The sequence below is a fragment of the Amblyomma maculatum genome, chromosome 2 (genome assembly GCF_055883805.1).
Source record: "Amblyomma maculatum isolate TAMU_Amacu chromosome 2, ASM5588380v1, whole genome shotgun sequence".
Taxonomy (NCBI): domain Eukaryota; kingdom Metazoa; phylum Arthropoda; class Arachnida; order Ixodida; family Ixodidae; genus Amblyomma; species Amblyomma maculatum.
The window spans coordinates 224,449,143-224,475,127 of NC_139345.1; the positions used below are offsets into that span (position 1 = coordinate 224,449,143).

At 44.6% G+C, this 25,985-nt stretch overlaps 1 protein-coding gene across 1 annotated transcript in view; it reads left to right on the forward strand.

Annotated features, from left to right (window-relative positions):
* The first annotated feature begins 5,720 nt into the window (after positions 1–5,720).
* LOC146201388 (very long-chain specific acyl-CoA dehydrogenase, mitochondrial-like) overlaps positions 5,721–25,985 on the forward strand; it is a 131,655-nt gene continuing 111,390 nt past the window's right edge. Inside the window, exons 1-2 of the mRNA XM_084595812.1 lie at positions 5,721–6,059; positions 12,651–12,720. Coding sequence (XP_084451938.1) covers positions 6,004–6,059; positions 12,651–12,720 — 126 coding nt within the window. The 5' untranslated portion in view covers positions 5,721–6,003. The remainder of the gene's footprint in view (positions 6,060–12,650; positions 12,721–25,985) is intronic.

Below are 25,985 nucleotides of genomic sequence, written 5' to 3' on the forward strand. Positions count from 1 at the left end.
TTCTCTTTATCGAGGGACTTTACATGGGCCGGAGAGCTACCGAGTGCAGAACTACAACGTTTGGCCAAAACTAATGCAAAGATAAACGTTGTTCTACCGTAAATAATGTCCTAAGATTGAATATTGTGACTATAAATTACAAAAAGAGAGAGAAACAGAATGCCAGTGTGAGATTTATCCAATATAAGCGATGACTCTTTCTCCTATTGGCTTAGTTTTGAGCAGCACAAATACCAATATTTCGCACTTAATAGGCAAACTTTCAAATAAAAAAACGTTATGAAAATATTTATGGCTGTACAATCACTTAAGAAAGTTTTAGTGGAATTTCGGGAAACAGAAACCATTTATTGACGACGTCTGCTTTAGCGCCTTCGCTACTATGGCTTTCGCGGTCTATGCAAGGTCAATGTACAACCAGGGGTGTGAAACTCCCTATACCTCCCAGCGGCCACGAATTACAGACGCTAGCGCCAAACTCCCCATTATAGGATTATAGCGGGCGGGGGCGCGTAAAAAATGGACATGACGGGGGAGGCCGTATAGCGGACTGGTCCAAAAAAACGGTGCGCTGAAGGGGGTGTCGGTAGGTTGCTTCAAGCAGCGCGGATCGCGCGCTCGCGTGCGCCCGCGCGCGGGAAAACGCTCTGCCCGTGGATTTTCTACCGCATCATCGTTCTGCCGCGGCGCGACCGGCTCGCGGCAGGAACAGTGTGATGGAAAGAAAAACCACAAGCATAGCGCTCTCGAGGGCACAGGCGCTCGCGAGCCAGCGTACCCGACCGCAGCAAGAAATAGCACATAGAACAGCAGATATTGTTTCTCTTTTTTATTAACTGCACGTGAAACAGAAAATGAAAAGATGCGACAAGGTATCCCTCACACACACGCACTTTACATAGCTAACAGTTTACAGTAGTGTTATGTGTTCTGCGCTAACATTGTAATCTTGCATGCTTGCTTTATCACTACAAAAGAACCGGGTTTGCCGGCAATGCTTCTGTCAGCATGTGTACAGTTGATATGAAATTAAATAAATGATGCAACATATTCATTCTACGCATTCCATACCATCAAAGCAATGTAGAAACATGAGCAAATAGCTGCGTTCTAGTTACTATAGTGGTTGGTATTTGATGCAAGTAATCACATGTCACTGTGCTATACATAACCAAAATGCATGATTAAAAATTTACACTACCCTTCCTGGAAGAACCGTCTTCTTCGAAACGCACGTCTCTCCACAGTAAATGAAGGTAACAAGTTCAACAACACGAAACACAGCAGATATCGCCGGCTGTAATGGCCAGCACAATCAGCAGACGAGATGGGTCCACGCAACGGGAGGTGCACGCAGATAAGTCTCTCGTCTCACGAAGGGGCGAAGAGCCAGCAAGAATGAGATGCACAGAGTAAAAGAACCGCGACGAAAAATCGCGACTTTGGCCGATAAGCCAACACACAGAGAATTCACAGCGCCAGGCTACGCAGACAACGGTTCCAATTCAAAACGAGCGGAGTCGTAACGGTTGCAGCGGTTCACGCGAGGACGAAGCCACGCAGCGCAGTCGGCGGCGCCGTCAGTGCGAGGGGAAAATTTAGGCGCGAGGGAGAAGTCCTCCTCCCAGCTTTTTCTTTCCTCCTTTCGCCCCCGCTTGGGAGAATTAGACGGGACGGAAGTGCCCCTGAGTTTCCGCGGCCTGGTACAACTGGTCGCGCAACTTGGAAGAAAACGCGTGCAGCTGCCTACTGCCAGCGGCATCAACTCGATGATGAGGGCTCCTGCGAACTGTGAGGCAAATTACTAGCGCGCAGAAAATGAGATCTGCCAGAACTCCAAAGAACTAGAAAGTAAACATAATATTCTCACTCAGGAATGACAGTTTTTGTTTCTTGCGTAAGAAAAAACGTGTCACATTTTTAATAATATTTTAACTTGTTTCTAACGGCCTCTCTCGGCCACTTATTATCCGCTGCGTAGTTGCCCAAAGCTCAGACATGGCGGCTCTTTTCATCCGCGGGATGGGTGACTCATCGGCCCCGGTTCAACGTTCATCGTTGCGCGCTGCGTACAGAGTGGGCTATCTGTAACAAACAGTCAGTATTTTATTATGCTGGTTGTGGTAGAGCTTTACAGCAAGGCGAAGACTGTGTGTGCTCGATGAGAAACTGATTGCCGCTGCATGTGCGCATTTCCGGACGATGGGACAATGCTGCGTCACAGCTCGGCGGTTCGGCTCGGCCTCCCAGGCATGTCGCAAAAGTGGTGGCTTAATTGTTTTACGGATACACGTCTGCATGAGCGGCGTATCGCTGCATGTTTTAATTGAACGGTGAAGGTGAGATTTTATTGCCCCCAAGATGCGTGTCGCATTGCTCAAAGCCTTCCGTTCCGCTCCCTTTGCTGCGTGTTTTGCTTACTGCGTCGTATTACCGCACCAACGTTCGCTGAACGTGCTTTAGCTGTTATTACAGTGATGTTCCTCCTATTGTCAATGGGATCTTTCTCATGAACATGTTAAATGCTTAAGTTGTAAATTTGTAGCCTCACACTGACTCCTCTCAGTGTCAAATGAAGCGCGAGTAAAATAATGGAATCATGAACAGGGCGAGATTTATTGGAGAAAAGCTATATTGTAGATATTTTGACTTCTCAGCCGCATTAACTTCTAAATACTAGTAATCCCAATTTGAATTGCTTACCTAAGCTCTTACAGGTTGGCGTTCTAGCGCTAGCGTTAGTTATTCCGTTCGTTTGTTTTTGTTGTTCTTTGACACTGATATGTACTTTGTTTGTTAGCAAGATATTTTTTACCCTTTTATAATCTCACCGCGTCTCGTTAGGAGACCTACGCTGAGGTCATTTTGTTATCACGAGGATTTCATGAAGACCGTGACGAATGAGCGGTGGTCGCTTTCCTACACTTAAAGATTTCATTGTCGTGAAGCGTCCATGTAAGTAATCGTGAATTAATAAAGCCTGGCTTTCTATGCAGCACAGCTTCACTCATTTATGCCCTTAGTGAAATGCCTCAAGCCATGTGATTCTATCCATGTGCTTGCCGAATTCACTTGAAGGCCCTTGTTCACAAACGTGCCCGAAGAAATAAGCCCCAAAATGCGTTTACATGACGCGCGACGAAAGACTAGGCTAACGACGACGGAGGCAGAACGATGCTATGATAAGGTGGTTAACGATGCCGTAACATTTCAGTTAACTGTAGAAATCCATGTCAAGTCAAGTTGGCTGAACAGTTACGGTGTCCATTTTTCTGCCTTATCTGAGCATCGTTCTGCCTCCGTCGTTGTTGGCCTTGTTTTTCGTTCATAAGTAACAAGACGATCAAATTCCCCGCCAAAATCACGTCCCTGTGACGTCACAAGCAACGTCACGTGTTTGTTGTGCCTCACAGTTCGCAGGGGGCGCTGGGAAACTAAAGCCTCGCTCAGAGTCGACACGCAGGCTTCTATGGGAGTTACGCTACCATTTGTTCTTCTACCATGGTCTATGTACGCACCTTCAGATGATGATGATGATGACAAAAAAAGAAACGTCGCAGTAACGCCACTCCACGTACCCGAGAAAAACCGACTGTCCCGCAACAAGTAGCACACCGGCCCATGATTCTTAGCGCGCCCATGGTGGCTGAAGTGCAGCGCCAGCGCCCTCAGCTTTCCCAGGCTTTCCCTCTAGGTCATAGAGTTCCTTACACTACCTAGAGGGAAAGCTGAGGGCGCTGCACTTCAGCCACCATGGGCGCGCTAAGAATCATGGGCCGGTGTGCTACTTGTTGCGGGACAGTCAGTTTTTCTTGAGTACGTGGAGTGGCGTTACTGCAATGTTTCTTTTTTGTCATCATCATCATCTGAAGGTGCGTACATAGACCGCGAAAGCCATAGTAGCGAAGGCGCAAAAGCAGACGTCGCCAATAAATGGTTTTTGTTTCCCGAAATGCCACTAAAAACTTTCTTAAGTGATTGCACAACGATAAATATTTTCATAACATTTTTTTATTTCAAAGTTTGCCTATTAAGTGCGAAATATTGGTATTTGTGCTGCTCAAAACTAAGCCAATAGGAGCAAGAGCCATCGCTTATATTGGATAAATCTCACACTGACATGCTGTTTCTCTCTCTTTTTGCAATTTATAGTCACACTATTCAATCTTAGGACATTATTTACGGTAGAACAACGTTTATCTTTGCATTAGTTTTGGCCAAAAGTTGTAGTTCTGCACTCGGTAGCTCTCCGGCCCATGATGCTTTGAGCGCCCATGGTGGCTGAACTGGCCGTCTGGAAACTCCATGTAAACTCCCATAGACGGCAGCACAGCTTTCCCTCTAGGTAAGAGTAAGAAACTCTATGCTCTAGGTAGTGTAAGGAACTCTATAGGTTTCTTCGATTTGGCTTGCACTGGCTGCACTAGTTCTGAAAAGTGCTGCAGCGGTGCCAGGTGGTCACGTAAACGTGCAGTGCCAGTTCCGACACTGGCGTGCGGCGGCAGCTGCCAAAACGAGTACGCAAGTGTAGGACTCTGCAACCTAGCAGACGCGTGCGCGCATCATGCATCGCGTGCTGTAACATGATCACGTCCAGTTTCGAAGCCAGCTGCCGTAGGCCTACAGCGCTCGATCGGAAAGTGACAACGACTAACACCAATTGACCAAATACGTGCGACGCACGATCGTTATATCGGATGGTCTGCGAAGGTGCCATTCATGCGCCTGGGTACGAGAGAATTAACGTTGTAAGCAGTTGCCACGAGTACTAGTTTAAATAATTAAAACTGCCTAACAAGACGCTTGATTGGTTTCCACGAACTTCTGTCCAAAAGCACTAGCTGACGCACGTGTACCTCATTGCGCTCTCAGACATTCTATGTGCTCCGTACGTGAGCGACAAGTTTGATGTCGCATAGTCGCTGCGCAAGCTGTCTTGTGGCACACACACTAGGCACGACAGAAACTCGATCGATCGCAACTGATGTCTGTTCGCATCTACCCGTCTTCCGAGGTCACAACGCGATAAAAAAAAATAGTACATAGGCCAACGCGCGCGAAGGTGCCGTATCGCGGCCACGTACCACTACATATGTGGCCACATATAATACCGCTCCTCCATCAACAAAATGCCAATCACCAGCATGCAGCCCAACTACCTTGTATACGCAATAATTTGCGGATCCGTTAGCAGCGAACCGTCCGGGTTCTGAAGGAGACGGACTTAACAAAAGCTATGCAGAACGATGCGCAGCGTCGTCTGCTCTTGGCCAAGCGGAGCGTACGCCATGCTGCACTTTTTTCTGCACCTCTTCTGGAGCGAGTGCAGAGTGAGCGAGAACTCGTGCAGAACTTGACAAAACGAGGAGAGAAGTGCAGACGGCGCGCGCGGCACTGGCAAACGAGGACGGCGGTGCTGCACTGCTTGAACTAGTGCAGCTGGTGCAGGCAAATCGAAGAGACCTTATGCTTGGGGGCCCAAAAGTTTGGGGCCCCCTATTCTAAAACTCTCTATAGGCAAATAAAAATACAGAAGAAAGCGTGCGGACGGCTAGATGCTCTCCCTCCGCCAGCTCGAAGCCGTGCTCCGACGGCCAAGCGCTTTTCTCACTGCCCCAATAGAATAAAAAACAAACAAACAAACAAAAAAAAAAACGTCGACAGGACACGCAGAAGTGACGTAGTAGCCTCACGTCACTTTTGTGTCACGTGATTGCGCGTTCACGGTGTGCAAAAATACCCTGCCGTCTTCAAGTGGCAGTTCAGTTCAGACATGTTCAGATAGGGACCCTAGTTCAGAAGTTCAGCAGATGTCGTCAGGTCTACTCCACTGCGCATGTTATTATTCGCCGGTTCCCAGCGCGTGCCAGAGATGTGCAGCTGATCACGGCAGCAGCAGCATAGAAACGACGGTCCGTTGTACTTCCTGGTTCCGCCCTAGAAAGTGAACTGCGTTTGGGCACCTTTCCTGCAACGTCCGTCAGCCTTGGCTCCTTTCTGCCGATGGCGACTACAATGATGCGACGAGCGGCTTGCTTCGCCGGGAAACGCAGCTGCATGTATGTTCAGCGTGGACATTTTCCGACCTTGAAGGTTTCATCTGATGTCGTCACTTGCCTCCTTTGTTGCACCTCTCTTCTACAGCGCGTTAATGTATTGTCGCATTATGGCTGGGTCGCACCTTTGCATTTTATCGGTACCGGTAGAGAGTCAGTGTCGTTTTTATTTTTCACTTTAACATTTTATTTATGTTGTCATTTCTTTTGTTTGGAAACGTACCATTAACATCGGAAGAAGGTCCTTACTTGGGTTTAGGGCTACTTACGTAATTTCGAGTCTGTTGTGCACAGAAGCTGAAAAGAGAATAATTCCTATAGATTCCAATTGAAAGAGTTCATATCCGGGTACCAGCTGGACCACAGCTGTTAACTGTTGCTAAGATTTTCACCCGGAAGAGCACTTCAAGTGACTTTTGTATACCTACATTGGAAAAGTGGCTGAGGGCAGAAACTAGAGTAACGGAAGTCTGTGATGGACTAATTCGCATTCTTACAATTTGATGCCATGCACTGGGTCATGTTGAATGTTGTACGGAGATAAGCATTTTGTTTGGCAGCATTGCTTAGTGCCATGTTACCTTTTCTTGGCGAATTATTGCGTGAAACAGTGAGCAGCCTGCATTAAGCTTCAGTCGCAAGAGGCAAACTAACTGAACAGACCTTGTGTTCAGCGACATCTGTATTTGGAGGCCGCACTTTAATGATAGCATCCCTGTGCGCAAACTACTGTTTTTCAAGAGGAAATGTCACTCGCAAATCATAATGTAGTACATGTTCTTTGAGAAGGAATTTAACTTTGGCACTTACCTGAATTCTCCCCAATTCATGAAAAACTGGTGTGGCCTATTGGTTCAGTTTTTGAAGAGACAACAGGTTGCACCTGCTTGGAGATGCGACCAACAGCTTCGCTCAGCGGCTGGACAGGTTATGCATTTCATTGAAGGTGCTGTTTCAGCTCCTTGATAAGGTAAAAGGAAGAGCCATTGCTCTGCTAACCGTAACACTACCAAAATATGACAGTCTTGGTTAGGCATTTGTCCGGTAGGTGGAGCAGCCTACCGGACACGCTGCTTGCCTCTCGTTTGCGACAACTGGCATTCGATGGCAGTATTTCTTGAGACAAAATTCTGTATAGTTTGCGCATGGGAAGGCCCCCAAATATGGAAGCCTCTGCTCTAGGGGAGCTGTGCATGAAGCAGCACAGGCTGTGCGGATCATCCTGTGGCTAGACAATGGCCTGTCTCCATTGTTTGTGTTGCTTTTGAGGTTTGTTTAAAAGTTAGCCACATTGCAGCTTCGCGGGGCCACACTGTGGATTGCTAGTCACAGCATCCTCCTTTGTGTGGTGAGGCAGTGTTCCTCTAATTTTAATGCCTTCTAATATTGAAAGCAGCCATACAAACCTTTCATTGAGGTGCATTGCACCTTGTGTGTCCCGACAGAGATGGCAAGGTTAGTGCTGAGGCACACTGTAAGCAGCTTAATTATTGTTATGACCTAACTTTAATGCTTTTCACAGATCACCTTCAACTCGTGGAAAAATTGTTCGAGTAAATAATTCTGGCAGAATGTTAACTCTACAAGAAATATCCAAGTTCTTGGTAATATTTTGAAAAATAAACATCTCCGTGATTGGTACTCCTCCTTATTGTGAGCGTCATTGCATTCGAGTTTTTTTTTTTTCAAAACAATGCATTTCAGTTTTGAAAAATGGCCGACACGTTCAGTAGATGCTGAAAGGGAGCATTTTAAGGGTGTGCTTTCTAACCCGCAGCCCAAGTTTGTTCCTTCATTTTCCTTTTGCTTCTTTATGCCGAGTCCCTTGCATCTCCATAAAGGTTCCAGTCATGGGCATGAAAGTCAACATAGCTTCTTCATGGCTTTTACTGATCAGTCCTGTATTTAGTATTTGGCTCAGGAACCAATGTGAGTTTACTCCTAAGAAACTAATGTCCTGAAGTAGAATGTACTCTTGTCTGAGGATGGCATGCTTTTAGATTACTGCAAAAATGACCTCTTTCTGGGGAAGCCCTTACAGTGCCCGCTATCGAGTTCTTGCTACATCCGCAATACTGCACATTCCTGCTTTTCCAGCATCTAAAAGTGCGAGTGTCTGTAGGAGAGAAAGGCAAAATTCATTAAATTTTGTGTTGGTGAAATGCTCTCAAACTGCAATACCAGGCTAATTTGCCAATTACTGAGGTCTCATAAACACATGCACAAAACTGTGAAAAGGCATGCCTTGTACCCTGCAGTACGTTCAGAGACATTAGGTTTATTTTGAATCTCTGCTTTGAAGTATCCCATAGCGTTCCAGTGTAGAAATTCATGGCTTTACACAAAAGCCTCATGTCTTGAGTGTTATTTCGCCTTTCGGACAGCAGCAGGATGGCACCGTAACTGAACCACTGTGGTGGGTGTCTTGATGACGCATGTTTACTACAATCAGCACATGCACACTTACTTGGCTTTTTAGAAATTTAGCAATTATTTCTTTTGTTTACTTTGCTTGTCAGTGGAGGCTTTACAAGCACTAACCTGTTATTAGATTTTTCTACAGCTCTTCTCTCACCACCTGGAAAGCAGTGTAAGAAACTGTCGGGTCTTAATATGTTCCAATTTTACATGGAACGAATGCTTTGAGAGCTGGCCCCTGGCTAAGTTGTGCTTCTTCATAGCCAGCCAGCTTGTATAGGAGCTGCATGAAGAATTTTGAGCTGTGGAAAAGTGTGGGATTGCAGAGAAGTTAATTTACCCGTTTATAAAATAAACTGATTTCTGTGGTGTATCACTGAATTTGCTTACATTTTCATTGTTACAAGAGCAGCTTATGTAGCTTATTTGGGATTGAAAACTAGTAGCCACTGTGTTTCAAGTGGGAACCACTTATAATTCCAGTAAGGAACCACAAGTTTCGTCAAGTGGGCACATAGTGCTCGATGTTGTGAGGCCTTGTTGTTCTGTCAAACTTAGTGAAGGATGCAGTTAGAGCTGGCGGTTTCCTGAGCCTTTGGGAAAAGAGCTGTTGCATTCACATGCAGTCTGTTTAGTGTTTTTTCACTGCTGGTTTTGGTTCTTTTGTGCAGCACTTTCTGGATGAGGCACACTGTGTGTTGTCATCAAATGAAATGCAAATAGGAAAAGGAGATTTGATGCTAGTGAAGTCACCTTTATTTACTTATTTATTTATTTATTTAAAGGTACTGGAATCCTATATTTTGGGATTTTAGCAGAGGGGGAAACAAAATATCAGACATAGGACAATGGCAATGTACAAACGAACATTGGCAGGTTGAATCAAAACATGTAACAAAACAGCATCCTAATAAAACACTATACCGAAGGAGGGGTGGTTGCAGAACTTCATTGTCTTATTCCAGTCAGTTACCATTTTCGTAAAAAAAGAGTAACAGTTATTAAAATGGAGTTATTATTAAAGCATGCCTTTTCCTAGTTGTATATCCGATTGAGGAGATTATTTCGAAAAAGTCTGTTTTGTAGTGCCCTTTAATTAATTGAAATAAGAACTTTAGTTGATTGAGACGATTTCTTTGACTGATTGATGGCAAGTTAGCTCTAGTTAATAACTCACTAACTGAAGTTTGCCTAAAGCAGTTGTAAATAAAGTTCAGGATTGCATGCTGTCGGGCTAGTTGTTTCTGCATATTTAAGAAGATATTAGCGCTAACACTTGTCAATCGTCGTGTGTGTTTTTTTCTGTCCTCGTCCAAGTGTTAGCGCTAATTTCTTCTTAAATATGCAGTTGTAAATAAACCTTACCCTCTTTCTCTGTACTTTTTCTACCATATTAATATTAGATTTAGTATAAGGGCCCCAGATAATGGAGGCTAATCTAAAGATGGAAGGATAATTGATTTATAGGCAACAAGACGAACTGAAGGAATAGAAAGCTTTAGAGTGCATCTCAAAAAGAACAGTTTAAAGATTGCAGTTGCAGCTACACAACCAATGTGTTTAGACCAGTTGAGGTCGCTGGTAATCCATAGCCAGAAATATTTATAAGCTTTCACTTGAGAGAGATCAACAAATTAGCGGTGAGGGGAAGGGCAGAAGAATTCAGGATCTCGCTACAGAATAGATACTCAGCTCTAACAGAGGATGACGACATTACCCTAGAAGCAATGAACAATAACTTCAGAGATATCATTACTGAGTGTGCGGTAGAAGTAGGCAGTAGGATAGTTAGAGAGGATACTGGCAAGCTGTCTAAGGAGACGAAAGATTTGATGAAGAAACGCCAGAGTATGAAAGCTTCCAATCCAACAGACCAGATCGAATTGGCCGAGATATCAAAGCTAATCAATAAGCGCAAGGTGGCTGATATAAGGAAGTATAACATGGAAAGAAGTGAACATGCTGTAAAGAACGGGGGAAGCCTTAAAGCAATAAAGAAGAAATTAGGCATAGGCAAAAACCAGATGCATGCGATAAGGGACAAGGCGGGTAACGTCATCACGAATATGGACAAGATAGTCAAAGTAGCCGAGGAGTTCTATACAGATCTCTACAGTAGCCAAAGTAGTCAGGACCGTAACGAGATTAGCGGCAGGGAAAAACAGTCAGACGTTCCACCAGTGACGAAGGACGAGGTCAAGAAAGCATTAGAAACTATGAAAAGGTGGAAATCAGCTGGAGAGGATCAGATAACTACAGATTTGCTAAAAGACGGGGGGGGTGGGGATATCGTGCTAGAAAAACATGCCACCCTGTACACGCAGTGCCTGGTGTCATCGATGGTACCGGAACCATGGAAAAATGCAAACATTATCCTTATTCATAAGAAAGGGGACTCTAAGGACGTTAAACATTACAGACCAATCAGCTTACTGTCTATTACGTATGAGGTATTTACTAAGGTAATCGCTAATAGAATCCGGACAACCTTAGACTGCAACCAAGCAAAGGATCAAGCAGGTTTTTGGAAACGGTACTCTACTATCGATCATATCCATACCATCAATCAGGTGATAGAAAAATGCTCGGAATATAACCAGCCCTTATACATAGCATTCATTGATTACGGAAAAGCATTTGACTCAGTTGAAACATCGGCGGTGATGTAGGCATTGCGAAATCAGGGGGTAGACGAGCCGTACGTGAAAGTGCTGGAAGATATATATAGTGGCTGCACAGCAACCATAGTTCTGCATAAAGAAAGTAACAAAATTCCCATAAAGAAAGGTGTTAGGCAAGGAGACACAATCTCCCCAGTACTATTCACAGCTTGCTTAGAGGAAGTATTCAGAGACTTGGAATGGGAGCAGTTAGGGATAAGGGTAGATGGAGAATACCTCAGTAATCTGCGATTTGCTGATGACATTGCCTTGCTAAGCAACTCGGGGGTGAACTGCAAATAATGATTAATGACCTAGACAGGAAAAGTAGAAAGGTAGGCTTGAAAATCAATATGCAGAAGACTAAGGTAATATTCAACAGCCTCGGGAAGGGACACGAGTTTACATTAGGAAGCGAAGTACTGGAAGTAGTAGGCGATTATGTCTACTTAGGACAGGTAGTAACCGCAGATCCGGACCATGAAAAGGAAATAACAAGAAGAATAAGATTGGGATCGAGCGCATTTGGCAAGCACTCGCAGATTATGACTAACAGCTTACCGGTATCGCTCAAGAGGAAAGTATACAACAGTTGCATCTTACCTGTACTCACCTATGGGGCTGAAACGTGGAGGCTAACCAAGAGAGTTCTACTTAAGTTGACAACCCAGAGGGCTATGGAACGAAAAATGGTAGGGGTAACATTAAGAGATAGGACGCGGGCAAAGTGGGTCAGAGAAATAACTCAAGTTACCGACATTCTAGTGGAAATTAAGAAGAAGAAATGGGCATGGGCAGGATATATAGTGCGAAGAGAGGATAACCGATGGTCGCTTAGGGTAACAAACTGGATTCCAAGAGAAGGAAAGCGTAGCAGGGGTCGGCAGAAAGTTAGGTGGGCGGATGAGGTTAAAAAGTTCGCTGGGGTCAAGTGGATGCAGCTAGCAAAGAACCGGGTTAAGTGGAGAAATATGGGAGAGGCCTTCGCCCTGCAGTGGGTATATTCAGGCTGATGATGATGATGACTTGAGGGAGATGGCTATCGTTAATAGTGTATACAAATATCAAAGGATTTTGCTTATGTGTGATTGTCATAGAAACGGTTTCTTGAAAATTAATTGCCATTTGCCAGGACTCACACCATGCAGCTATATCTTGAAGAGCTTTAACAGGCATTTATCAGTTATACTATGAATTTTAGAGTAATAGAGTAAATCACACAATCACCAGCATAAGGTTTGATTTTAACTGGGATATCGCAGACAATGTTATTAATAAACATCAAGAAAAGGAGAGGATCAAGTATCGATCCCTGGGGAACGCCGGAATCTACTGTTAAAATGTCAGAGGTGTGTTCGTTAAAGATTACATATTGTTTCCTATCAGTAAGAAATGCGGAAATTCATTTGACCTGTGGAAATCCATTTTAGGACTGCTCTTTAGCACTTTGTTAACGGCCTTGCGTTTTCTCCGGTGGTGCGTGCCCTGCATAGTGAAGTGAATGCATTCTGTGCAGGCGCTGGGCCAGTGGTGACAGCAGCCATTCTCCCCCAAGTGGCCAACGGCAGCGGGCATTCAAGAAAGTGGTCAGTCTCATTTTTGTCTAGTGCTGAGATTGCACTCACAGAGCATTTATATTTTTTTTTTTGCTATGAAAAAAAAAAAAATGCTGCAAGTACAACAGCATGCCCAAGTGGGAGCAGTGAACACAACAGAACAGCCTACGGGGATCAACAGGAAAAAAATGACAAAAATTAGAACAAGAAAGGCGAAGCTTACTACTGCGCGTTAAACTTGAATTGTTGAGTGATGGTGATAAGCAGAGCATTCTATTCTGAAATAATTTGATGAAAAAAAATAGGAATTGGTAATTGCCAGTTTATGCAAATGTGGTGTGATATCCTGTGGCGGTGTTGTCGTAGAGTATTTGTCAAGAGGCATTCTTCAAGAACTGGAGCAAGGAAAGACTATCGCATTAAGGGGGAAACGTGTGAAGCACAGACAAGCGCTGCACTCACAACTCAAGGATGTGGTCCACCAGCCCCAAAACTTGTTTTACTTGGGCAGTCTTGAAGTTTAGTTGATTCTAGGCAGCTGTGGCATAGAGGTAGAACATCTGCCTCGCATGCAGGAGGACTGGTTTGAATCCTGGTGCTGCACCAAATTGTAAAGAAAAAAATCCGTATAAGATGGAATTGCATAAACAAGCTTGTTTATGCATAAACAAGCATAAACAAACCTGATGCCGGTGCACACCTCCGGCAACGCACTCCTTCACTAGAACAGGACTTGGCCATCTGGTGCAGTAATTAGCCGCAACCTCCCTTGAATAGCCTAATGACTCCTGGCCCTCAGTCACCATCGGCTGCGGAGCAACTGACCATGGCGGCGGTCAGACCTGTGATGCAGCGGAGGGTCCTAAGAATTTCTGGCTCCAGACAGGCCACCATTGGAAACTGACACTGGCAACATTTAATGCTAGAACCCTAGCAAGCAAGGCTACTTTAGCCGTGCTGTTAGAAGAACTAGAGGGTATCAGACGGAACATTGTAGGGCTTAGTGAGGCTAGGAGGCGAAATGAGGCATATACGGTACTGAAGGGCGGGCATGTACCGTGTTATTAAGGTTTACCCCGGAGAGACGAGAACTAGGAGTAGGTTTTCTTGTCAATAAGGATATAGCTGATAATATAGGTGAGCTCTATAGCATTAACGAAAGGGTGGCAGGAATCGTAATTAAACTTAACAAGCGGTATAAACTGAAGGCTGTACAAGCATACACACCTACATGTAGTCATGATGACCAAGCATTCGAAAGCTTCTGCAAAGGTGTAGGATTGGCAGTGGGGAAAGTAGAAGCACATTATACTGTACTGATGGGCAATTTAATGCCAAGGTAGGCAGAGAGCAAGCTGGAGACCAAGCAATGGGCGACTGTGGCATTAAATTAAGCATTAACCCTTTGACCTTCGAATATTCCGAAAAATATTCACCCCCAGTGTCAAATTTTTTAAAATGCTATGCGTTTAGCGCTGTACCCGTATGGCAAAAACGCCATGGGACGGAATCTCTCCACAGTACCCATACAGCAAAACGGTCAAAGGGTTAAGTCAAGTATACCGTTATGGTTAAGAAATAGCAGGGGCGAGGCATTAGTTGAGTTTGCTCAACGCAGTAACTTACGAATCATGACTACCTTTAGCAAATGGAAGAACCAGAAGTGGACATGGAAAAACCCTAACGGTGTGGGGGTTTGCGGGGAGCAGTTTTCCGCCCTGCCGCCACTCCGCGGATGCAGTGTCCTCACTAGCAACCCGCGGAGGAAACAAAAGGACGATCAAGGCCACGACACATAGTTAATACTGGAATGCTATTTATTGCACTTGCAAATAATACAAGGCATGCCGGCTAGCTATACATCAACAAGGTTTTCCTTGGAAGGGCAAGGCTACGTAAGAAGAACTTCTGACTCACCGGCTGGAAAATGGGGGTGCGACTTCTGCAGCGGACATCTGCACACGCCGAGAATATGGCGGCCGGCATCTCCCGTGCGCACCGCATTCTTCGGAGAACGGCATACATAGCCATCCTACGGTGTCTGCTGCGGGAGACGGCGAGAGCGTGCAGTATTTACCGGTTGCTTTGCTGTTGGGAACCAGAAGACGGGCAGTTGTGCACGACGGGACCTCCCGTGTGTGCCGTGTACTCCGTGCCTACTATCCCCCGGAATTTGCCGGGAGAGGCGTCGAGAGATGACTGCTCTCAGTACCGGCTGGATTCAGAAGCTCTCCGTCGTTGCCGTGTTGTCTTCTCGTGGGAACCCGCATAGACTTTTGAGTGGCGCACCCATCGCTGGGTCTCCTTCCCCCAAGGGGAGGTATTTACATCCTCTCCCAGCCAGCACTGCCATGACGCTCGCTGGGGTGGTGGTGAATGGCCGCGGTGAAAGGGAAGGCAACTGGTTGTCCACAATGGTGAGACTAAGAATAAAACTGACTTTATACTGGGTTCTAACCCTGGAATTGTGCAGGATGTTGGAAAGATTCGATGCAATGACCACAGGATAGTAAGGCATCAAATTAATGTGGATTTGAAGAGGGAATGGAACAGATCATAACAAATTAGTGGGAAGGGGAAAAATAGAAGAATTCAGGCTCTTGCTACACACTAGATATTCAGTCTTAACCAAGGAAGCAGACTTTAGCCTAGAAGCAATGCTCAGTAATCTCGCAGACATGATTACTGAGTGCACACTAGAAGTAGGCAGTAAAATTGTTATAGAGGGTGCCAGTAAACTCTCTAAGGAGATGATTTGATTAAAAAACGCCAAAGTATGAAAGCTTCCCTTCCAACAGACCGGACAGAACTGGCAGAGATATCAAAGCTAATCAATAAGCTTAAGGTGGCTGACATAAGGAAATATAACATGGGGAAAATTGAGCATGCTCTAAAGAACGATTGTAGCCTGAAACCGGTAGAGGAAAACCGGTAAGCATAGGCAATAATCAGATGTATGCACTGAGGGGCTGAGGGGCAAGGTGGGCAATGTCGTTACTAACATGGACAAGATAATCAAGATAGCTGAGGAGTTCTATACGGACCTGTACAGTAGCCAAAGTAGTCGGGACAAAAACAAGATTGGCTGTAGTGAGGAACAATCAGACGTTCTGCTAGTAACGAAGGACGAGGTTAAGAAAGCCTTACAAGTTATGGAAAGAGGGAAAGCAGCTGAGTAGGATCAGGTAACTACCGATTTGTTAAAGCTATGAAAAGGGGGAAAGTAGCTGGGGAGGATCAGGTAACTACAGATTTGTTAAAGCTATGAAAAGGGGAACTACAGATTTGTTAAAGCTATGAAAAGGGGGAAAGTAGCTGGGGAGGATCAGGTAACTACAGATTTGTTAAAGCTATGAAAAGGGGGAAAGTAGCTGGGGAGGATCAGGTAACTACAGATTTGTTAAAGCTATGAAAAGGGGGAAAGTAGCTGGGGAGGATCAGGTAACTACAGATTTGTTAAAGCTATGAAAAGGGAGAAAGTAGCTGGGGAGGATCAGGTAACTACAGATTTGTTAAAGCTATGAAAAGGGGAACTACAGATTTGTTAAAGCTATGAAAAGGGGGAAAGTAGCTGGGGAGGATCAGGTAACTACAGATTTGTTAAAGCTATGAAAAGGGGGAAAGTAGCTGGGGAGGATCAGGTAACTACAGATTTGTTAAAGCTATGAAAAGGGGGAAAGTAGCTGGGGAGGATCAGGTAACTACAGATTTGTTAAAGCTATGAAAAGGGGGAAAGTAGCTGGGGAGGATCAGGTAACTAAAGATTTGTTAAAGCTATGAAAAGGGGGAAAGTAGCTGGGGAGGATCAGGTAACTACAGATTTGTTAAAGCTATGAAAAGGGGCAAAGTAGCTGGGGAGGATCAGGTAACTACAGATTTGTTAAAGCTATGAAAAGGGGGAAAGTAGCTGGGGAGGATCAGGTAACTACAGATTTGTTAAAGCTATGAAAAGGGGGAAAGTAGCTGGGGAGGATCAGGTAACTACAGATTTGTTAAATCTATGAAAAGGGGGAAAGTAGCTGGGGAGGATCAGGTAACTACAGATTTGTTAAAGCTATGAAAAGGGGGAAAGTAGCTGGGGAGGATCAGGTAACTACAGATTTGTTAAAGCTATGAAAAGGGAGAAAGTAGCTGGGGAGGATCAGGTAACTACAGATTTGTTAAAGCTATGAAAAGGGGAACTACAGATTTGTTAAAGCTATGAAAAGGGGGAAAGTAGCTGGGGAGGATCAGGTAACTACAGATTTGTTAAAGCTATGAAAAGGGGGAAAGTAGCTGGGAAGGATCAGGTAACTACAGATTTGTTAAAGCTATGAAAAGGGGGAAAGTAGCTGGGGAGGATCAGGTAACTACAGATTTGTTAAAGCTATGAAAAGGGGGAAAGTAGCTGGGGAGGATCAGGTAACTACAGATTTGTTGAAGGACGGAGGGATATTGTGCTAGAAAAACTGGCCAACCTGTATACGCAATGCCTTATGACATCGAATGTACTGGAATCATGAAAGAACACTAACATTATCTTAATTCATAAGCAAGTGGGCACAAAAGACTTGAAAAATTACAGATCAGTCAGCTTACAATTCATTGTGTACAAGATATTTACTAACATAATCACCAATAGGATCAGGACAACCTTAAACTTTAATCAACCAAAGAAGGATTTCAGAAAGGGTACTCTATCATCGATCGTATTCCTACTATCAACCAGGTGATAGTGCTCAGAATATAACCAGCCCCTATACATAGCATTCATTGACTATGAGAAAACATTTGACTCGCTCGAAACCTCTGTGATTATGCAGGCATTACGAGATCGGGGTGTAGGTGAGCCATACGGGAAATTACTGAAAGATATCTGTAGTGGCTGCCCAGCACTCATAGTTCTGCACCAAGAAAGTGATAAAATTCCAATTCAGAAAGGTGTTAGGCAAGGAAACACGATCTCCCCAGTGCTATTTACAGCAGAGGTGCTTAGAGGGTGTATTCAGAGACATGGAATGGGAGCAGTTAGGCATTGGGTCAATGAAGAATATCTCTGTAAACTGCGACTCACGACATTGCCTTGTTAAGTATCTGAGGGGACCAGTGGAAACTAATCACTAATGATCTAGACAGGTGAAGCAGAAAGGTAGTGCTAAAGAATAATATGCAGAAAACTAAAGTAATGCTGAACATTCGGGTAAAGGAACAGCAGTATAAAATAGCGAAGCATTGCAAGTGGTAGGCGAATATGTCTACTGAGCACAACTAGTGACCGCAGATCCAGACCACTGAAAGGAAATAACTGAGAGAATAAGATTGGGGTGGAGCACATTTGGAAGGTACTTGCACATTATGACTAGCAGCTTACTGGTATCACTCAAGAGGAAAGTGGGGCTGAAACATGGAGGCTAACAAAAAGGGTTCTATTTAAGTTGAGGACAACGCAGAGGGCTATGGAACGGAACAAAAAGTGCATTAAGAGATAGGATCCAGGCAGAACGAGAGGAAGAAGATAGCTTACACAGTATGAAGGAGCACTGAACAAATGTAGAGAGGGGAGGGGCGGTCGCAGGTCGAGCCAATGTTTCGACAAGTGGACTTGTCTTTGTCTGGGCAAAGTGATCATCACTGGCAGGGGTTTAAATATGCTTCTGCTTCCGGATAAGAAAAGCTGGGGAGGGGGAAAGTGGGTGAGAAGAAAGTAGGTCAAGGAGTGTGGATGGGGAGAATGGGTGAGAAGAAAGTAGGCACGGAAGCATATAAAATGGGTCAGAGAAATAACTTAAGGTACTGACAGTCTAGCAGAAATTAAGAAGAAATGTGGATGGGCAGGGCATATAGTGCGAAGAGAGGATAACCAATTGTCTCCAAGAGTAACTTTAATTTATTTTTTATTTATAGGCACTGCCAGCCTTGTTATCCGACAATTGAAATTGGCAAAAGCAAAAACAAAAAACAAGACACACTGAATGATCAGTCAGAACGAAACACAGGAGAATATTACATGATATAAGGCATTTGTGGGGGAGAGGTGTATTTAACTTATGATTTATGCGCAAGGGCACAGAGGAATGAGGAAATCGTTGGTAGATCAACAGTGTCGGTGGGTGACGCATTCCATTCACAAATAGTACGCGGAAAAAAAGAATTCTTAAATGTGTTAGTCCAACACAAATAATCTACAATTTTTTTGCTGTGATAGAAGCGCGTAGAAAATTTTGTCAATTCCCAACTGACTATTATAAAGCAAATAGAAAAATTTCAGCCTATCCCGGTAACTTCTGTGTGCAAGACTTTTGAATTCTGCAGCTTCTAGAAGGATTGATGGGGAGGTGCGCCAGCTTTAAGAGTTAAAAATGAACCTAGCTTATTTTGTTTTGTACTTTCTCAAGTTTGGTGATATTAGATTGTGTATGTGGATCCCAGACTTTCTTTGAGCACAATGCTTCTTTGCAATAGGATGGCAAGTTGGGCCATGTTCATTTTGACGAAATATACAGCACGAACAGAGACGACGGACGAAGAAGTACACAACACAAGTGCTGTCTCACAACTAAAATTTATTCAGAAGGAAAACACACATAACAAGCCTAGAAACGCGGCAGTGTCGGCACATATGTGCAGCAGTCAAGATTTGTGGATTGTGTGCGGTTGGTAGCTTATCAGATTCCTCTTACATGCCAAAAAGTGTATATCAGACAAACCGGACAGTGTTTAAATATTCACCTAACATAACATCAAAAGACATTGTCAGATGTGTCAAAACACTGCACTGAGTGCGGAAAGGAAAAAAAGGAGTGTAAGGTGATTTTAAGAAAACCGAGGTACTGTACCGGCATCACGATCAGTACACAACGGAGATTATGGAAGCTTTTTCAGCAACAAGAAAATAAGCGCGTGCATCAGTAAGCCCTTTATTACGTTGCATGATTCGGAGATGCGACAACACAATGTGCCTAAGGTCATAGCAGAGAGTCTCCCGTACTGGCTTACATTGGCTACTTTAGTTTCAATTTTCCACAACAAGTACAGGAGATGTACAAGGTGTGGCGAGGGGGACTGGATAAAAGCCTCATCAATAGCAGCTTTACTGGCCCCATCTCCCCAAACAAAGTGGCAGAAATCACGACAGTCTTTTATTCAACATGACAGCGAGTTAGTTATGGAATGGGGGGGGGGGGGGAGCAATAACTTAATAAGTGTTAACAATAAAAAGACACAATTAGTATTTTTTCCCAATTATTTCAAGGGAATTCCTAATGACGTGTCAATTTGTTTGCACAGACCTAATTGTGTTCATTGCAAATGTCCGTCAATTATGCCTGTGTAAACAGTCAAATACTTAGGAGTATGCGTCGATTCCGACATGTCTTGGAATACTCATTTGTCTTTTGTGCGTTCTCAGCTTCGGAAAGTTGCGTGTTTGCTGTACTACGTCAAGTCCCTTTGCCCAATGATGTACGCTTGCAAATAGTATATGCCTCGCATTCGGGAGGTACGGGGTTCGATCCCAGTGCCGCCGGGTACCCACCGGTTTCCAATGGGTACAAGATTTCCCCCGGCCTGTTGCTCGGCTCTCCTGGGGTGAAATGCTTGGGAAAAAGGGGCTATGAACCAAAATGTTCATGGCCCCAAGAGCTCAAGCATGCTTGAGCTCTGATAACCGTGCTCATGCGCACTTTTAGCCTTTGTGTATGTGTATAAGGCGCAGATTGGCGGTTTTTCCAAAATAAAGTTATTAGTGAGCGCATGTGTGTGTGTCCTCCTCTTCCTGGTCCGTCGTCTGCTATAGCGTCCTTTCTCTGACAATGAATAACCAACTCGCCCAGCAACATACCTTGTCATGAGGGTTAGTTATTACATGATAAAGAACACAGTCATTGGCTTATAGCCTGATATATGAGGAAACACAGTCAGGAAGGTCATTAATATATATTATCAGTATCGTTGAGGCATTACTGATAAAAGTGGTAATACTACTTATACAAAATTAAAAATAAGGAGAGTTGATGAAGAAGAGCAGATTTGAAAGCTTTAAGTTCAGATGCAGGTGGTTTCAGTTTAAGCTGGTCTTGGGGAGGAAAGAGCAGAAATACTGGTTAGTCCTGCAATTTGGAACATTGACTTTAATATGATGGTCAATGCGGGATGATACATAACTCGGAGCAGTGAAAAGACTTTGTTTCAAAGATTCATTTGTGTAATATATTGTGTGGAATGTGGAAAGTCGAGAAAATTAACGCCGCACCAAGAGAGAGAGAGAAATAACATTTATTGCACCCGTCAAAAGGTTGGTGAGGATCCGAGGCGAAGCTCTGTCCCAACCATGTCCTCCCCCTCAGCCGTCGACCTGGATTGAAAGATCTGGGAGGTCTAGGGTTCTCTTCATGAGTGTGACACTAGATGAATGGGTGTAGTTATTCAAAATAAAACGAGTTGAACAATTCTGGACAGTCTAAGTTATTAATAAGTCTTGATAGGATCCCACACAGAAGACTCATATTCCATCTTACTGCGGACGACCGTTTTGTAGAGGAGTAGCTTTAATCAAAGTGAAAGGTTACGGCGAAGGAAGCCAAGCATGCAATTAGCGTTGTTACATGTTCGATACGCGTTTTCCATGAGAGGTCACGGCTGATGAGTACGCCAAGGTACTTATATACTGAAACAAGACTAAAGGAGAGCCATCAAGAACGCATGGATGTAGTTTAGCCTTGTTAGGAAGTCTTGTTACTTTCATTGCTAGGAATATTAAAGGGGCTAAAAGGGAGTTTTGTGGAACACCAGAGTTTACAGGAGCAGTAGATTATACAAAGCTACTAGCTGTTACAAATTGAGAACGGTTAATGAGGAAACACTCAATCCATTGTATAACGCTGGGATCAATGTTCAAGGTGCGTAATTTTAGGAGTAACTTATGAGGGACTTTATCGAAGGCTTTTGCGAAATCGAGGAATATGCAGTCTACTGTTAAACCATGGTCAAGGGAAGAAACCATGCTGTTAGTAAGAGTTAATAGCTGTGTTTCACATGAGTAGTTTTTGCGAAAGCCATGCTGGGCGGGACTAAAAAATGAATTTGATTCGAGGAAGGATATGAGGTTGGAATATATTGTGCTCTAATAATTTACTAAGGATACTAGTTAATGTGATTGGTCTATAGTTATGGGGAGAACAAGCATTACCTGACTTGAAAAGCGGTACTACCTTGCCCACCTTCCACTCCTGTGGTAGTGTGCTGTAAAGTTTGCGTAAAAAAGTTTTCCAAATGATTGATTGAAAAATGATTGAAAAAGGATGATGACAACGACGCCTTTTTGGGACCGGTAAGCGCCAGCAGTTTCGCAGAACAACAGCGATCAGATCCTGAGCTGAGAGCGCTAGCTGATTACTTAGAAGGAAAGACCGCTTCCCCTCCTGGTGTGTTCAGGCGACATTTATCATCGTTCGCGTTAAGCGATGGCCTCCTCGTGAAGAATTTCGCACCCAACAAGACCGCGCAGCTTCTTGTAGTGCCTAAAAACCTCCGGCAGGAAATTCTGCAGGCGTTGCATGATGAGCCCACAGCAGGCCATCTCAAATTTGCGCGCACATTGCGTCGAATCCAGGAGAAATATTACTGGCCGCGACTGCCTGCCGAAGTTGCCCACTACGTGAAGACGTGTCGTGAATGCCAACGACGCAAGACGTCGCAGATCAGACCAGCAGGACTACTAAACCGGATGCCGCTCCCAATCCTGCCCTTTCAACAAATTGGGATGGATCTCCTCGGCCCCTTTCCATCTTCGTCTATGGGTAACAAGTGGATCATTGTGGCCAATGACTACCTTACCCGTTACGCCGAAGCAAGAGCACTACCAAATGGTACCGTGGCAGAAGTCGCCAAATTTTATGTCGAACAAATTCTTTTGCAACACGGCGCCCCAGAAGTGCTCATCACGGACAGGGGAACGGCGTTTACGGCAGAGTTGGCGCAAGCCAGCCTGGAATACAGTCATACAAGCCATCGACGAACAACTGCGCACCATCCCCAGACCAATGGCCTTACGGAGCGCCTGAACAAAACGATCGCGGACATGATCGTCATGTACGTCGACGCTGAGCACAAGACCTGGGACGCCATCTTGCCGTACGTGATCTTCGCGTGTAACACTGCAGTCCAGGAGACAACCAGAGCGCCCCATTCAAGCTTGTGTACGGCAGGGAGCCCACGACGACGCTCAACGCAATGCTGCCGCACGTAACTAACGAAGACAAGCTTGACGTCGCCTCCTACCTGCAGCGTGCAGAGGAAGCGCACCGACAGCAGATGATACAACTTACGACGATGCCACGCAGAGTACAACCCAGGAGACCAAGTGTGGGTTTGTTTTTGAACATCGAGGCGATGTTTTTTTAGGGGGGAGTAATGCCGCGAAGCCTTCAAAACTGTATTTGTTGTTTTTTAACAGCCGCCGGCATATGGCCTTATCATTCTGATTCTGGATCGCGTATCAGTTCTGTATTCTTTGCTTTTTAATGCTCGATGTCGCGAGTTACTCCTTTATCAGTTTCGTTGCAGCGCAAGATGCACCGAGATCTGTCCCGAAGATTCCGGCCGCTCGTGTGTCTTTCTACAATGTTCCAGCTTGTGCTGGTAGCAATTGCGACATTATCTAGATTGTTCTGAGCAGCCTTTAAATTGAGTGTTGACGAGTGCGACGGGCATTCTTTGTTCAATGATCGACAAGCACGTTTGTTGCTACGCCACCGCCGAGTTGATGGTTCTTTTGCGGGCGCAAGTCAGCCAAATAAAGAGTTAATTTTCGTACCATCAAGCTTGTGTCTTCTTTTGGTGTCTACGGCCTTGTCACCACTACGTGAAAATATTCTGGTAACCTAGGAAAACAATTTCTAGAGGATAGTCAATTAAAATTTCGCTATACACTAGTTCGGCATTTACGGCGATAAGGACACCGCCCCCACATTTGTCTTCGTGGTCCCGGCGGTAAATGCTATACTTCTTTCTACAGTCAAAAAGTTCCGCACTTTTTTATCTGGTCAGAAAGCCATGTTTCAGTGAAAAGAGCAACGTCAGCAGAGCAGGAGTCAAGGATGGCAGATAATGCTTCACGCTTGTTCACGATACTTCTAACGTATGAGAATAAGAAAGAATGGTTGCGTTGCACTACTTTCGGGGTACACATTTTTTGGGGGTAAGGACGTATTTGACACTTTGGAATCTGAGTTCATATGTTAAGTAACAGGGTCATAGCTCGAGGGTAGTTCGCAAACGCTGTCGGTAGCTGAAGAGTACACATAGCATTTATAGTTTATCAAAAGTTTATTATGGCGTATGGAAAATATATTTCCGCTGGCATTTGCAAAGTCGTACACTTTTTATGGGACGACCTTGTAGCTTTGCAAAAGTCTTTGTTGATAGATAGTTTACACTCTTTGAATTCCTTTTTAAAAGCCAGAATGCTATCCCTGAACTTGATATGATATGAATTTCACCATAATCGGTTGACACTTCCCAGGAACAAATATACCTGACCTGTGGGCGCGACTAATGCGCTCGTTACTCAAGTCAAGGTTTAAATTTATTACAGGGTTTAAAAGTGAGCAAATATGCTTTTCAGAATCTGCCCTAGTTTCAGAAAAATCATCCGGAAGTCCATGAAAGATCAAGTTTTCTCACCTCGAGCAGGTCTTGAAAATCATCCAGCCATTGCTGCAATCTGAGGAGCAACATTCTGACCTGCATGTTCCTCAGAAGCGTGCAAAGCATTTTCTACTACAGAAAGTCTGTTATGCATGTCTGCAATTTGCAGTTCTGTAGTTTGTTCAGGGAGGACATAATTCCGCCATGTTTGATGTCCATCTTTTCATGCAGTGATTTCAATAGTGAGAGCAGTTGACCGTATTCTTCTGTAGGGGACCGGGATTTGACTCTACGTCGCCACTGATAAGCAATAATTGTGCAATTTAAACACTCGCAACTCAATGAAAACAGCACTTGTGGGCATGAAAGCAACAATTGACAAGTATTGCTGGAAGCGAAGGTGCGGGGCCTACCTAAACAAGAAAGGGTGGCGTTCGTCATTGCTGCGCTTCCATGCCCACTGAAATGGTTCTGGGCTGTTGGCGCTTTAAATACTCCAGTCGATGCGGATGACGAGCCTGCGATAGGTCTGAGGGTGTTGCTTTGAATTTCATGGGCACTGGAAGGGATGGATGGCGGTAGCAAACTTCCTGGCACAGCGCAGTATGGGCCCAATGCAGCGAACACTGTCGTAATCTGCACAAGAAAGCGGAAAGGATAGAGATCGTCATTGCTGTGCGTCCATGCTCACTGATCCGTAGTGGTCGAGCGGGGACACTTTTGTATCTCAGAAATAAAATTTAGGCGGGCCTGAATTTACTTCCTGCTTCCCTCTTAAAGGGGTGAGGACATCAAATTTTTATGCTGTGCTTTTGGGTTGTAAATAGTGCATAGCGATTCTGTAAGCATAGAGCAGCCCAAATCGCATTAAATAATTTATTATCGTAATATTAGTATGCAGCAGTTTCGGTTTTGGTTCGTAGTTGCCAGGTTTTTACTTGACGTCAAGAAACAGAAGGCATAGCATTGAAATGTCACCTTGGCCAAAAATTTGTGACTTCAAGGAGCAGGCGCGTCATCTGCTCTGTTTGCAGTTCGACTCCGCCACATGCTCTCATGGCGCAGTCACACTGCGGAAGGAGTTGGTCAACTGTATCAGTTCAATGTAGTCAACTGCATCCGTAAACATGTTTGCATTGTTTTGGCGATCCTGTCACGCTGCGCCAACACGAAATATTCGTAAACAAGCTGCTTTCGCCTGCGTCAACATCCGACAACTTGTTGCTCGTAACAGTGCCGATGTTGGCCGTTGTCTTCGCTACAATATTGCCCAAATTCCAATGCTATGCAAGCGGCTGGGAAAAATTTTAAAGCGGGAAAGGCTTTGGCTATGAAGCAGCACACGTAAATGCTCGCGAATATATAGTTTGAATCGCACTGATCGAGGCACCCGTTTTGTGCGCCGTTTTGAGCACCGCTTCATGTGTGCGAATCTGGTGATCTTTTAGAGAAGATTCATAAATTTTAGCGAATGAAAATGGTCATAGAGTATAGTTTTGGCAACAGTGAAGTGAAATCAACAATTGCTTACATCGCAGGACGCACATACAATCACCATGAAGCGCCGGTGTGATCCCGGTGCGCCGAGAAATGCTGCAGGCGACCCATCAGCGCTACTTATGTCAAGAAAATTAGGCTGATTGAGGATAGTCGCTATACACATGATTTCT